This window comes from Salvelinus alpinus, chromosome 25 (genome assembly GCF_045679555.1).
Source record: "Salvelinus alpinus chromosome 25, SLU_Salpinus.1, whole genome shotgun sequence".
NCBI lineage: Eukaryota > Metazoa > Chordata > Actinopteri > Salmoniformes > Salmonidae > Salvelinus > Salvelinus alpinus.
Window position 1 is genome coordinate 1,325,671 of NC_092110.1, and position 15,359 is coordinate 1,341,029.

Genomic DNA, 15,359 nt, shown 5'->3' on the forward strand with positions numbered 1-15,359 from the left:
ACAGCCAGATAGCTATTCTGTGATAAGCTTACAAGACTCTGGTGTGCTACACTCACTTTCTCTGCTCTATTCAAATCTCTCTCTTAGCTTGATTAAAGTTTTCTCTGTCTTAGCTCAATTTCTCTCTCTCGAATTCAAAGTTGCTTTCTTTCTCTCCTTCTACATTCATCTCTCGCTTTCTTGTTTACCCTTCACTCAGTCTCTCGCTCACACTCTCTCTCATTCATAGTAAACATGAATGCCAAATGATCTTCTTTAATTTCTATACCCTAATGATATACAACCTGTAAGCCTGAACATAAACACCAGTGGGACTAGCAACTTGTGGCAAAGTTACATTTATTATATTTTGTCACAGCACATTTATAAGTCACAGAGAAGAATGTGGAGCAGTTGATTGATTGAGGGTTACACGGTGTGGTGTGGTGTTAGAGAGCCGTGTTTCTCAACCTTTTATACGATCTCTCAGATTACGGCTGGGATTCAATATGATTCAACGCAATTATTAAAGGCAATGTTACCGAGTAAGTGGAGATCGCATCAAGGTAAACGCTGCAGATGGCATCTCAATAGAAATGACCTTTAAATGTAAAGAGCGCTAACACGGATCTAGCGAATCTAGGCCCAACACTAGCAATTGAGAACTGATTAAATCGTTGTTAGCTAACCATCTGAGGAACTGGTTAGAAACAGTAACAGTCCACATACTAGTGGTGTATCAATGTTCTATATCAATGGGAGAAACACTGGTATAGAGTGAACACATTCCCATTCCCTTTTCATGTAACAGAGACCACATTGAAGATGCTCTCAATTGTGCATCTTCATACGATTAATTTCAATAAATACTGTACAAAAAATGGATCTAAGACCGAGATAAAAAAACATGGCATATGCTGAAAAAAGTACATACCCTTTACAATTAGCTATAAAAACTAAACGGTTTACAAAGATGTTGGTACACTGCACTGTGTATTACATACAGTATATATTTCATTATGAGTTTGTATATACATGTATATTATTTACTTATGCTTTTAAATAAAGTGCCTTTCTTAAAAAAAAAACATGTTCACAAAAATGATACCTTATCTTTTCAAAAGAAAATATTCCTGATAAAAAAGGTTTGCAACGTAAACTTTCAAATGTAAGCCCAAGACGAGACAGCTCCAAAAAGACTAAAGTATTTTTCCATGACAAAAACAACAAAGAATGTTTCAAATTGAGAAACAGCATTGAAGTTGGCCAATGATAAATAGCACAATGAAACATGTTGCCAACTGCAGTGTACTAGGAACATTTCTCCCATAAACCCATGAACTTTAAAACAGATGGTTTTGCATCATCATCACCCCATTGGTTTGTAAGAAAAGTAAACACAATCATTGTATAATCGTTGCACTTTATTCCCTTCTCACAAGCTCTATCACCTTAACATTTCCCTTTGCTAAATATGTAAAAGGTCCAACAATGAGACAGAATCTGTAAGGTATCTGTAAGGTACATGGAAAAGAGTCAAGCAATTCATACTGTGGATTTAACAGTGGCCATTGGAAAATAGTCAGTTTGATACTGTACAGAGAAAGAGAGAGGGCAAGAGGGAGAGGTGGCCCTGGCTTGCTTTCAAAACAATATAACTTTGAGAATCAGGCCAATGTCAATACTTTCTAAGAAACAGTTCTGATAGCCAGCCTTCCTTCCATCCCTCTCTCTTTTTACTCGTCTCTCTCCTTCTCTCCCTTTTCCTCTGTAGCCATACTTTACTCAGCACTCCTACAGAACACACATACACAGATCTACAGCAGTGGAGGCTCCTCCTCAGAGGAGGGGAGGATCATCCTACTCAGTAATTTCATGAAAAATAGTGAAACATTATAAAGGTTATCCTTTTAAGATGATACTTTTCTAAATATATTCACATGTCACCAATTAACTGATTAAAACACACTGTTTTGCAATGAAGGTCTACAGTAGCCTCAACAGCACTCTCTGGGGTAGCACCATGGTGTAGCCGGAGGACAGCTAGTTTCCGTCCTCCTCTAGGTACATTGACTTCAATAAAAAACCTAGAACAATGGATTAAAGCGATCTTTAAGAAATCATTCACTGCCTTTTTTGTTGAGTGCAAAAATTAAGGAGAAGCAGCAGAGAGAGCGAGAGCGAGAGCTAGCTCTATTTCTTTTTTTTCTTTTTACTTTCATTCACTTAGCTAGCTAATTCAGTTAGCTAATTTAGCCTACTCAAACACCCGGCACAAACAGAAGCATGCTATTTATGTTAGCTATCTGGCTAAGGCTATCCAACACTGGAACTCTTCCAAGTCAAGGTAAGCGGTTGAATTAATTTATTGCCACGAGGCCCGCCGGTGTAACTGCTAAACTGCTTGCTGTACACTGTACTGCGTGATTGTAGCGGGTTTACTAACGCGTTAGTTCTAGTAGCTATGTTGACTATGACGTTAGCTAATATGGTGACAACGATGTAGGCTGTGTGTAGTGGTTAGCGATTATGGTATGAAGGTTTGGCTTGGAAAGTTTATTTTTGCATGGCCACAGACAGCTGTTGTGCACTGAAAGGGAAAAGGTGAGGGGAGGATAGCACGAGATGCGAGAAGGAATTATACAATGAGCAAAGTGATGATTCTGTTTGTATGTGGCTGCTATGAAAGTGAACTGTGTGTGCGGGTGATCAGGGGTGTATTCATTCCGCCGATTCTGTTGAAAAACGTTTCTTAAACGGAAATAAAAGGGAACGAAACGGAGAATAAACCTACCTGAATTTGTCCAATAGAAACTCTCGTTTGCAGCTGTTTGGACTAATGATTACACCCTAGATCAGCTATATTCAGGCAAGAATGTGCAAAGCGGTATTGAATGTGTCACTGTCTGTAACCTTGATTCCTCCAATTTGTCTCTCGATCTGTTATAAACTTTCATTCGTAGACTAGGTTGTAGCAACCTCATGATAGATATAGGTTGCACGTGCATACACACAACACGGAGTACATTCCTAGGACAGAGAGATATGCTGTGAGGGTCAGTGGAGGCTGCTGAGGGGAGGACAGCTCATAATAATGGCTGGAATGGAGTGTAATGGCTGGAATAGAGTGAATGGAATGGTACCAAACACATGAAAACCATTATACCTATGAGTCGTCCTCCCCTCAGCAGCCTCCACTGGGTGTAGTGGGTGTAGTGTAGTGTAGTGTAATGTGATGGTGAAACCTGAGGCTGCAGCAGGCAGGCTGGAGAGCCATGCAGCAGTGTGAGTCTGAGCTGTTAATGCCATGAGGATTCAGGGGGTTTTCACAGCTGGGCCCAATGGAAGATGAACCCAGTGTAGTGTGAAGGTATCCATTACTCCATGCCAAACACAGTCAGAATGGACTCAATTAAAGAGGGACTTCGTCCCAAATAGTACCCTATTCCCTTTATAACGCACTACTTTTGACCAGGGCCCTGCCCATAGGGCTCTGGTCCAAAACAGTGCACTATATAGGCAATAGGCTGCCATTTGGGACAAATTCCCTCTTTAATTGAGTCCATTCTGACTGTGTCTGGCATGAAGTAATGGATATCTTCCAGGGACTGTGGATGGTTAACTGGTCATATCCCAACGTACACTCCTCATATGAATCACCAGCATTACTTTGTCTGTGTTCACTTGACTGTGTGTTTGGTAGTGATATGAAGCAACAATGTGATGGTCGAGGCAGTTTGAGTCCATAGGAACACATCACATTCAATGACAAGGCTTTGGATACTATGTGATTAAAATGTTCACAATCCATGTAAAACAACACGGCACAATTGAAAAAATCTATGGCACATGAAAACCAAACGAGGGTGGTCTGCGGTGATAGGTGGGATGGGCTGAGAGTGGCCGAGGGGTGGGATTAAAGAGCTCATGTTCGGTAATGTATTATTGTTATGTGATTGCTATATATAAAAGTACCATGTATGTAAAATCTATATGTACAATGTATGTATAAGTAGCAAAAATGCTGTAAAAAAAAACAAAAATATATTTGTGTCCTCCGAAGGGGGGGTTAAGGGGAAAAAAGGGTGAAAAATGGCAAGGCTTTGATCAGAGAATGTGGACAAATGTTACCAGCACCGTGTCTCAACAGATGAAGGAGAACGCATGTCATACTGCTGTTTCATCTGAGAGAATTTGAGGGAAAAAAACGGTGTTCATACCAGAGGCTGTAACGCTCTTCTCATATTATGTTCGTCAGTGTGTCTGAGTCCAACTACTACAGCCCTCTGTGTTCTTATTGTGATTGGCATCTTGATGAATTGGGATCTCTGTGAAGTTTCTAAACGCTATTCGCTTAACTGGCTTCGATATGGCAGAGTGCAGGATGTTGAGGGAATACTGGAGGGCTGCCTGACTCTGTGTGTGTGTGTCTGTGTTTGTCTTTAGTGATGGCCTGATGACAACCTACAGAGAATTCCCCTATGCCAACTTGAGCCAGCTATGAATGGGCATGGATGAGGGCGAGGGAGAGAGACAGGGAGGGAAGGAGAAAAGGAGCAAGCTACCAGCTCCCACAGTCTCACGTCAGAACTAGACTTTCATCCATGTTTCTTAAACGTCAAATTTAGAAGTTGTTCCAAATGTCAAATGTGTTTAAGGTTAAGTTTAGTCATTAACTCCACATTTTTAAGCTTAGCGGTTAAGCTTAGGCATTAACTCCAAATTCTTAGGTTAGGCAGTAACTCTGAATGGTTAAGGTAAGGTTGAAGGTTTGGAATACCCTTTAAAACAAAAATACTTTCCATTGCTGGTTTTGAACTTGCAACCTTTGAAATCAGAGGCAGATGATTACACCCAATCCCCGTCCACAACACCACAGCAAAAACCAAAACCTACTTGAAGGTAACAGTGCTCACTATTGCTCCTAGTGGCCGGTTTACACATTTCCCGACATCGAACATTGACTTGTATCACGGGTGACCTGGCTGCAATTAAGTATAAAAAAAGGGAAGGAGAGGATAAGTCCCGAGTGGCTCAGTTGGTAGAGCATAGCTCTTGCAATGCCAGGGTTGTGGATTCATGTCCCATGGGGGACCAGTATGAAAAAGTATAAAGATTGTATTGTAAGTTGCTCTGGATAAGAGCATCTGCTAAATTACTCAAATGTAAAAATAAGAGAGAGAGTGACTGAGTGTGTAACACCAAAGGTTGTGTGTTGTTTCTACTGTTGTCATTGCAGTGTGGAGCTGGAGCGCTGTCCATCAACACTATTCTTTCAGGATGTGTTCAGCCTCAACATCTCTCAATGGCACTCAGTCTGATAACCAGGATTAAGACCTTAAAACAACACCGGGCAACAAGACAGGGTGGAGAGGCAGCAGGTCTTGGACACCAGTGAAGGGGAGAGCTCTTCAAAGGGTTCCACTGTTTACAGTTATGTCTCTCTGCTCAACTCCCACTCCTCTCTGGAGAAAGGACCTCCATGCATCAACTGAGCCCAGACACCCCTCTCCTGCACCTTCACTTCTACCTCCAGCCTCACTCCATCCTCCCCCTCACCCCTAGAGAGTCCAAGTATCTCTCTCCTTTCAAGCTCCCCTACCAAGTCTTTTCCTCTCTCCCTCTCCGCCGGCACATCTACGAGTGTCTCGGGTTGCGAGGAATGCAACACCGTGACTTGTTAACAGGCGGTAAAAGGAAAACATCTCCATACGGTTCAATTATGGATCAGATTAAACGATGGAGCAATCCTTAGGATGGAAAACAAGCGGCGTGTCTGTCGATGAGAGAGAGAAAGAGAGCGAGAGCGACCTTCAAGGTTTCAACAATGTATTTTTATGTTTCCCCCGGGATTAGCTAACCATGACCCAGTGCAACTTTATCTGACGGAGCATTACGGCCAAATGGCTCAGGAGGATGAGTATCTGGTCCTCTGATACTGGATATGACTGGATGAATGACACAATAGAGTTCTAGGGGTCAACATCTCCAAAGAAATATGTGGCTTGACATGAAATAAGAAAGTAAGAAAAGCACAATGCATCTTGGGGCTGTGCTTGATCAGTCTGTTTTTTTCCCCCCCGACTGGAGTTGGGCCAGGAGAGAGAGAGAGCGTTGGGGAGAGAAATAGAGAGAGATAGAGAGAGAGAAGGGATGGAGAGAGAGAGAGGTGGATAGAAAGAAGACAGAGATTGTGAGAGAGAGCTTCAAGTCTAAGACAAACAACAACTAACATTCTGTGTTGAATTCATCCCCATTTTAGCAGCTTGACAGGAATTCCTTTCATGAGACATCCGAGTATTTGAGTAAATACAATACAGGCCCAATATGAGTCCAATAAATACACTATCCATGTTCCTCCATGTTCCCTCAGGGGTTCTGGAGCAGCCCATGGCAACCACTGAGCCATCCCATCCCCCTGTACCCATCCCCCCATCCCTTTTCTCAATAGCAGCAGCACATGTGAGTCTATGGGGTGGTGGGTTGAGGGGTGTCAGAGAGAACTAGGACAATCTCATTGCAGTCTCTCCCTCTTTAAAATTTCCCAAACCAGTGTTTTTTTTTCTTGTTTTTTGAGTGTAGCCCAAAAAAACGCTCTCCAAAATCTGGACTTTCACAAGCAATAAATTACCAGTTAGAAAATAGTTGTTTTTTCTCTTCCCGTAACACCACAGTAAGTCATCCATGGGAAAGCATATTCCAATTGGCAGGTGGATTCTGATGAGTCATCCAATGAGGGAATGCTTGATGGTGATGATGTCATAACAATGCGCCATTAAGACGTGACGCTCATAGAGTTTTCCCACGCACACCAGATAAGAGTATTCAACTTGACTCCATTTTGGATGGGTGGCTGCCGGGTTGCCTGACTAGAAAAATGTAAAATTTCGGTATTCACTAAACTCTGTGCCGCAATGTGACCAAACACTGAATAAGAGGGAGGGAATATCCAGGTCTCCTTTCATCCAAAGCAACTGATAGTTTACACAATATATTCAGTATGTGGCCCATGCCCGAATCCAATAGAGCCATTGGAACCATGTGTCTCTCTCCCCACGCAGGATCTCAGTACTCCTCCCCCTCTCCTCCCTCAGTACTCACGAGCCTCCTCTAGCTCAGCCTGGTACACGTCCTCTGTGGGGTTGTGGGCACACTGGAGCCCGTTGTTGGGTGGCCTCACCGAGTGGAAGCGGCTCCAGTCCCCTTTACACAGGATCCAGGGCAGCACGTCCACTTTGTAATGCAGCTCCGGCGAGAACTCCGTACTGATGAGGTTTGGCGCGCCCGCCCCTTTCCCCCGCGTGATCAGCTTCACGTGGTCGTCGTAGCAACAGTGCTGCGCGGCCAGCGTGGTGCTGTCGAAGGAGAGCATGGAGCGTGTGCAGAAGCGAGCGGACGGCTTGTAGATGTCCAGGCGTTCTTTGGGGCCGGAGGCGTCGCGCCAGCGGTAGGTCTTACGCAGCGTCTTGTCGAAGATGTTGACGGCGCTGTAGACGGCCTCGGACGGGTAGGAGCAGGGGCAGCTGGGTAGTTCGGTCAGCACCTGGTGGAGGTACTTCTGGAGGAAGTCGTTCTTACAGCTCAGCCACTTGTCACAGCTGTCCACGTCTGGGGAAGAGAGAAATCATACAGGAGTCAACAGACGATGAATAAACTATCAATCAATACCACAACAGTCAATAGGCCATCGACAAGGATCAATCAATGATCAGCAGCGATCAATTAACTATCAATAAGCACAGAAACATACACTGTAAGCACCTGCTACTATAAGTGATGCACACGTATAGAGTTGAATCGTAGCTTGAGGCACAGACAAAGCATGAACTTTCGCACAAATCACCCATTGACATCTATGCATGATTTGTGTGAAACATCACATTTTCAATGCGTATATAAATAAAAAATGGATTCGGACCATATTAAGTACATTTTCCAGCACATAGAATATATGCAGTATATATAGTACCGATGAAATACTACAATGCATACTAATCAAAGGTAATCAACGGCTCTCTTTCAACAGCTCAGGTTTTGGCTGTGATAAAAAGATGACTTTCGGGGAGGATTATAAGGTAAGACAGCATTGGTAACCCTGAGGAAACCAGAGAGACTTTCCAAGCATAGAGGAGTGATTTCAGCGCTTTAAAACCCATTACTTTGAACCGGGGGGGCTGCAAAGCTCTCAAAGACCATGGAGAGCGAACGAGAGCGGGTTAAAAAACAAAGAGAATAGAATGTTGGAGGCTGCGGTCAAATTGGAACCTATTCATTATAAACATTTATGTTCCGTAGTGGATTGGGGAAAGAGCAAAAAAAAAACTTCTGACACTTTATCTTGTTATGTTTTTGTTGCGCATTCTTTGTTATTTTTGCCCAGAGTGAAAAGAGCTATCCCTTTTCACTGGCCTGTGCCAGACGTAGGGAGAGCAATAAAAGACAAACAAAAAAGTAATTCAAACATTTCTTGGAGGAACAGATGGGTTTTTCATGGGCTTTGTAACAATCTCGGTGGAGCAAAATTCTGACTAACCCAACCGGACTCCTGCAGACTCTCTATGATTGGAGCCCCAGTAGAGCAGTTTAAACCCCCCTAAACGGAACAGACCATTAAAGGCCCCCCCAAATACTAGAACGGGCCGTTGGCTACAGAAAAAGGGACAACCAGCTAATACACAGCCACGCACACACACACACACACACACAAACACACAAACTTGTCATATACACATTTCAACAAACATACTTGTGTCGAGGGAGTCAGTGCCATTTGTTGTCTCCAGAGGTATCAGCTCAGTCACTGCTAACAGGTCATCTACAGAGAGAGAGGACACAGACACTGGTTAGGAAACCTGCTGAATGGATAGCCTCATACTGTAGGCAAAGGGAAAAAATTGTTTCTGAGTAGCTGTTGATAAGACTAGGGGGACTGTCTATGCCCAACACACACACGCGCGCACGCACTCACACACACACCCACACTTTCCAGGGTAGCAGTAGGAGCCTTCATTGAGCGTTTTAAAACAGACATGGAGCTTTGTACACACCAGGACTCTGCAGGAGGGTAACAGAACAGGCAGCGCACTACTAAACACAGTAACAGGGATCAACATCACGTTTGTCCAAGTCCCAACTGTACTGATATAAAGAGCCCTGTACTAGAAGCATCAGGCAGACCTATTAGGAAAAGCCTAATGGTACGATCACTGTAGAACTGATCACTAATACGTGAAAGGCTGGATACATTTTAGCCTGTTGCTTTAACACGTATAAAGTCCTTTGAAATCAGTGATCATGAAGGAAAGGCGGCACATAGAGGATGCTATTTGGAACTACTGCGACCCAACCAGAGACAGGCAAGGTCTGATGACATCACACAGCCACGAAACATGGCCATTGCTGATGACATTACATAAGTGTCTCTCTCACCTGGGCATCTGTCCAGGTCACAGGTCCGGGACTCGGTCGCCGTGCACGCGTAACCACATGAACGGATACGCTTCTGGTTGCCGTGGCCACAGGTGACGCTGCATGGAGACCAGACGCTCCACTCCTCCTCCTCGTATTCTGAGATGGAGGGATGAGAAAGGGGGAGATGGAGAGATGAGAAAGGGGTGAAAGAGGGACGGGAAAAAAACCCAAAGGGTTATATTAGAGGAGTGCGGTATGTCTTTGAAGTGAGCCTAGTGAATTCCTCACCCAGCTGGTGAGAGCGTTATGCAATAAAGCAGCAACGACCAAAAATGTTTGGAGCTACAGTAGAGTGTTCATCTGTCCGCTCTAACATGCATACATAAACCTTCTTCAATGTGCTGGTTGTGGCAGGAACAACTGAGTATCTTAGCATCTCAGGAACAACATAGAACAAAGTAGACACCAGGAACAACCGTGTCTTGGAGCAGACCAAAAGAACACACTTCAAAAAGCTAAGGAGGCTTCAGAAAGGAGTGAGAGTCTTACTCATGAGGCTGTAGCTGGTGGCTGTCATTAACTTCATTAGGGCTGTAGCTAGTGGCTGTCATTAACTTCATTAGGGCTGTAGCTGGTGGCTGTCATTAACTTCATTAGGGCTGTAGCTAGTGGCTGTCATTGACTTCATTAGGGCTGTAGCTAGTGGCTGTCATTAACTTCATTAGGGCTGTAGCTAGTGGCTGTCATTAACTTCATTAGGGCTGTAGCTAGTGGCTGTCATTAACTTCACTAGGGCTGTAGCTAGTGGCTGTCATGAACTTCACTAGGGCTGTAGCTAGTGGCTGTCATTAACTTCACTAGGGCTGTAGCTAGTGGCTGTCATTAACTTCACTAGGGCTGTAGCTAGTGGCTGTCATTAACTTCACTAGGGCTGTAGCTAGTGGCTGTCATTAACTTCACTAGGGCTGTAGCTAGTGGCTGTCATTAACTTCACTAGGGCTGTAGCTAGTGGCTGCCATTAACTTCACTAGGGGTGTAGCTTGTGGGTGTTCTGGTCCTAGGGACCCTAGTTTTTCCCCCTAGCATTAACACACCTTATTCTAATCAAATGCTTGATAATGAGTTGCTTATTTGAATCAGGTGTATTAATGCTAGGGGGAAAAACTAGGGTCCCTAGGACCAGGATGGACAAACACTAATCCAGTACCTGCTTTAGCTAGTTCCACAGTATGATGTCTATAACAGAGAAAAACGTACCTGCTATAGACATACTTTTTTCAATCTTTACTAATGACCTTCCACTGGCTCTGAGTAAAGCCTGTGTGTCTATGTATGCTGAGGACACAATCGCCAAAAATAAAACAAGACACTGTACCTGCTATATTCTGAACTACTGTAGAACCTGTCAAGCACAAGTGAATATCCTTAACAGACACAGACACCAACCTGCTATATTCTGATCTAAGACCTGTCAGGTAAAGTGAATCTCCTTAAAAGAGACAGACACCAACCTGCTGTAAACTGATCTGGAATCTGTTTCTCTCTGTCTCAGTGAGACTCCATCCCACCACCAGAGACGTTTACCTACTCCCTCAGTTTCCACACAGAAGTTAATGACGCGTGAATTAATATTGCATATTTTTCAGGAAAGTATATTCTCGCTAATGATCAGGATATGGGGCCAGTTGGCAGGCTAGGGTGTGTGTGTGTGTGTGTGTGTGTGTGTGTGTGTGTGTGTGTGTGTGTGTGTGTGTGTGTGTGTGTGTGTGTGTGTGTGTGTGTGTGTGTGTGTGTGTGTGTGTGTGTGTGTGTGTGTGTGTGTGTGTGTGAGCGTGTGAGCATGTCTATGTACCAGTGCGTGTGTGTGCGCGTGTGGATGTGTGTGTATCCGCAAGTGTGTGTGCTTGCGTGCTCATGCATGTGCCATTGTGTATGTGTGTGTGTGTGTTTCTCTTGGTTGGAATAAATATGTCAATGGCAAATTCAGCAGCATACAGCGGAGTGAACGAAGCCAAGACAAACAGTGCCCCAGGATAGCTAGCCCTGTACTAGGCTAGCTAATAGGTTTTCTGTTTCTCTAATGAACAATCAGTTCTTTCCCCCATGTTAAAAATATTACAGACTCAGTGGAGGAATGGAGGAAGAGAGGAGGAAAGAAAAGATGGAGAGACGTAGGAAAGAGAGCGACTAAACAGTGAGGGAGATTCATGGAAAAGATGAAGAAATAGAGAGGGAGAGGGTGAAAATTTAAGAGAAAGGGCGAGTGGAAGAAGATGGACATAGGGACACATCCTAGGTAGGACAAAGGGAGAGGTCGTGCAAAAGCAGAGCCAGCAAGGAACATACTCAACGAAGTGATCAAGGGATGGAGGCGAGAGAGAAGAACATAGAAAAAAGAGAAGAGACGAGAAGAGAAGAAAAGGAGATTAGTTCATCCAGCGTCCTGCTGCCTCTCCGGCAGTTAATATGTTTTTGGCTAGTTGCCGTAGTTTGGGGCTAATTGTGAGCTCTGGGCCTGGTGTTGAATGAGATGGAGCCTTCCCCTGTTGGCAGACTACAGTGTGTGTGTGTGTGTGTGTGTGTGTGTGTGTGTGTGTGTGTGTGTGTGTGTGTGTGTGTGTGTGTGTGTGTGTGTGTGTGTCTTGCAGGAGCCTTCTCATGTTGGCTGGCCAAGTCAAACAACACAGAGGTGTGGGTGACATGCTGCACTCCTCCACTCACTAACACTAATCCTGGAATGCTCTGTAGTCTCTGTAGCCACACACACACACACACACACACACACACACACACACACACACACACACACACACACACACACACACACACACACACACACACACACACACACACACACACGCACACACACACACACACACACGCACACACGCACACACGCTGTCTCTCTTCCCGTCTTGTTCTTCCCTCTTTCATTCTGTTTCCTTCTCCCTCTTCCTCCTTGTCATCCCTCTCTCCATGTCTCTTTCTCTTCATAAACCCCACCTCCAACTCTCCCTTTCTTGCTCTCTTTCTTTTATGCATCCTCTGCTCAACACACAAGATGGATTTGTATACTAAAGGGTGTGACAAAACTGAGCACATAACATACATTATGGGTTCCTTAAATGTACAGTGCAAATTATAAACAAATAAGGTCTCCTAATGATAATGAATATGAATTTGGAGGACAGAAATGATTAAATATTAAAGCACTAAACCCATCACTAAAGGCTTCAGTCATACAAAAGTTATACTTAAATCCGAACTGGTTCCCTAGCAAATTAATAAGAATGTCTCACCCCATGTTCAAGAATGGCCTTTTTCCCTTTATTCAGATTATAATAAATAATCTCCCAAATATTGCTATTTTTTAAATAAGCCATAGGTTGGTTGCAATTTATATTTAATCAACCAGAAAAAAAAACTGAAAAAATAATACAACTAATATTGTGGTTAAACTCAAATATACTAATAGATAAAAAAAATAAAAAATATAAAAAATGTATAATCTTTGTAAATTATATCATAAATAGGACTGGTGGAGTTATGTCACACATGCAGCTAACAAAAATATATGGAAACCAAAATTACAACCATCTAATTCCAGCATTATTGTAAAAATGTAAGAGGAAAGTGGAAGGGGAAAAAGTAGGGAACTTGTCTGTCGGCCCTGCATTAAAGACAATAATTGGTTAAAGAAAATTGTGATAAATAAATAAGTATACCAGTTTAATTGAAGGACCAAAAAATTGACAGCTGTGACATACAGTGGGGAGAACAAGTATTTGATACACTGACGATTTTGCATGTAGAGGTCTGTAATTTTTATCATAGGTACACTTCAACTGTGAGAGACGGAATCTAAAACAAAAATCCAGAAAATCACATTGTATGATTTTTAAGTAATTAATTTGCATTTTATTGCATGACATAAGTATTTGATCACCTACCAACCAGTAAGAATTCCGGCTCTCACAGACCTCACAGACCTATGGAGGAGTGGGCCAAAATCCCTGCTGCAGTGTGTGCAAACCTGGTCAAGAACTACAGGAAACGTATGATCTCTGTAATTGCAAACAAAGGTTTCTGTACCAAATATTAAGTTCTGCTTTTCTGATGTATCAAATACTTATATCATGCAATAAAATGCAAATTAATTACTTAAAAATCATACAATGTTATTTCCTGGATTTTTGTTTTAGATTCCGTCTCTCACAGTTGAAGTGTATCTATGATAAAAATTACAGACCTCTACATGCTTTGTAAGTAGGAAAACCTGCAAAATCGGCAGTGTATCAAATACTTGTTCTCCCCACAGTATAGATTGAAAATCTCTTCCCAACTATTTTACAAAGTACCGATTCCATGGCACATGGTTTATGAACTGATACGCAAAACAACGCCGGATTCAAAACATGGAATTATTCAATCTAAATTATTACACAAAATTCTTGCAACCAATAGAATATTATATATGGGGGATACAACCTTCCCAGCTCTGCAGACTTTGCTGCGAAGAGACAGAAACAATTAGATCATCTGTTTTGGTACTGTCCATATGTAGCTTGTTTTTGGTCACAGGTCCAGGAATGGCTGAAGAATTGCAACATTTACCTGGAGCTAACTCTGCAGATAGCACTACTGGATGACCTGAAAAGTCATAAACTGTGTTGGAATACTCGCACCGACCGCACTAACCGTATGCTTATTGGTCATGGTATGGATATAGTTAGTATGCCAAAAGTTCCCGGATGTTGTACTAAATTCGCCAAAATATGACGTATTCGAACACAGCTATAGTCAATCGATCAATAAAATAATAATACTTTTGTCAAAAATCTGTAGAAATGATGAGAATAGAAAGGTTCAAAACTTTTATGAAGCATCACAGCCCAGTTGAAAAATATATGGCAAATAGAAATCCAATATGGATGGTGTTAAGAATAGATGGGAGGGGTTGAATGGAGCTGAAGGTTGGGAATAATAATAATAGGTTGGGAATAATAATAATAATAACTAATAACAACAAGATAACTAATGTAAAACATAATGTGTCCGTAAAATGTATATAGGTTCAGAACTTTTGTGAAAGAATTAGATGCGAGAGGTCGAGGTTAGAGGAAGGACAGGAGAAAAAACAAACAAAATATAACTATTGTAAAATAGACTGTGCCCGTAAAATGTATATAGTATGTATAAGCTGGAAGTAGACGCCTTAGCGTTGTTGTTCAGTAGTTTTTCTCCAATTAGGGGAGGGGTGGAAGGGTTAGAAAGTAATAAAGGAAAATATCTTCTTTTTTTAAATTATTATTAATTTTTTATTAATATGTGTATATACAGTACCAGACAAAAGTTTGGACACACCTACTCATTCAAGTTTTTTTAAATTTTGACAATTTTCTACATTGTAGAATAATAGTGAAGGCATCAAAAGTATGAAATAACACATATGGAATCATGTAGTAACCCAAAAAGTGTTTAAACAAATCAAAGTATATTTTAGATTTTAGATTCTTCAAAGTAGCCACCCTTTGCCTTGATGACAGTTTTGTATAATCTTGGCCTTCTCTCAACCAGCTTCACCTGGAATGCTTTTCCGACAGTCTTGAAGGAGTTCCCACATATGCTGAGCACTTGTTGGCTGCTTTTCCTTCACTTTGCGGTCCAACTCAACCCAAACCATCTCAATTGGGTTGAGGTCGGGTGATTGTGGAGGCCATGTCATCTGATGCAGCACTCCATCACTCTCCTTCTTGGTCAAATAGCCCTTACACAGCCTGGAGGTGTGTTGGGTCATTGTCCTGTTGAAAAACAAATGATAGTCCCACTAAGCCCAAACCAGATGGGATGGCGTATTGCTTCAGAATGCTTCGGTAGCCATGTGGGTTAAGTGTGCCTTGAATTCTAAATAAATCACTGACAGTGTCACCAGCAAAGCACCCCCACTGTCAGAGACCCAGATGCAGACT

At 42.5% G+C, this 15,359-nt stretch overlaps 1 protein-coding gene across 1 annotated transcript in view; it reads right to left on the minus strand.

Annotated features, from left to right (window-relative positions):
- Positions 1 to 322: 322 nt before the first annotated feature.
- ism2a (isthmin 2a) overlaps positions 323 to 15,359 on the minus strand; it is a 71,556-nt gene continuing 56,519 nt past the window's right edge. Inside the window, exons 4-6 of the mRNA XM_071365121.1 lie at positions 9,409 to 9,546; positions 8,726 to 8,794; positions 323 to 7,587 (exon numbers count right to left, since the gene is read on the minus strand). Of these exons, the coding sequence (XP_071221222.1) occupies positions 7,070 to 7,587; positions 8,726 to 8,794; positions 9,409 to 9,546 (725 nt within the window). The 3' untranslated portion in view covers positions 323 to 7,069. The remainder of the gene's footprint in view (positions 7,588 to 8,725; positions 8,795 to 9,408; positions 9,547 to 15,359) is intronic.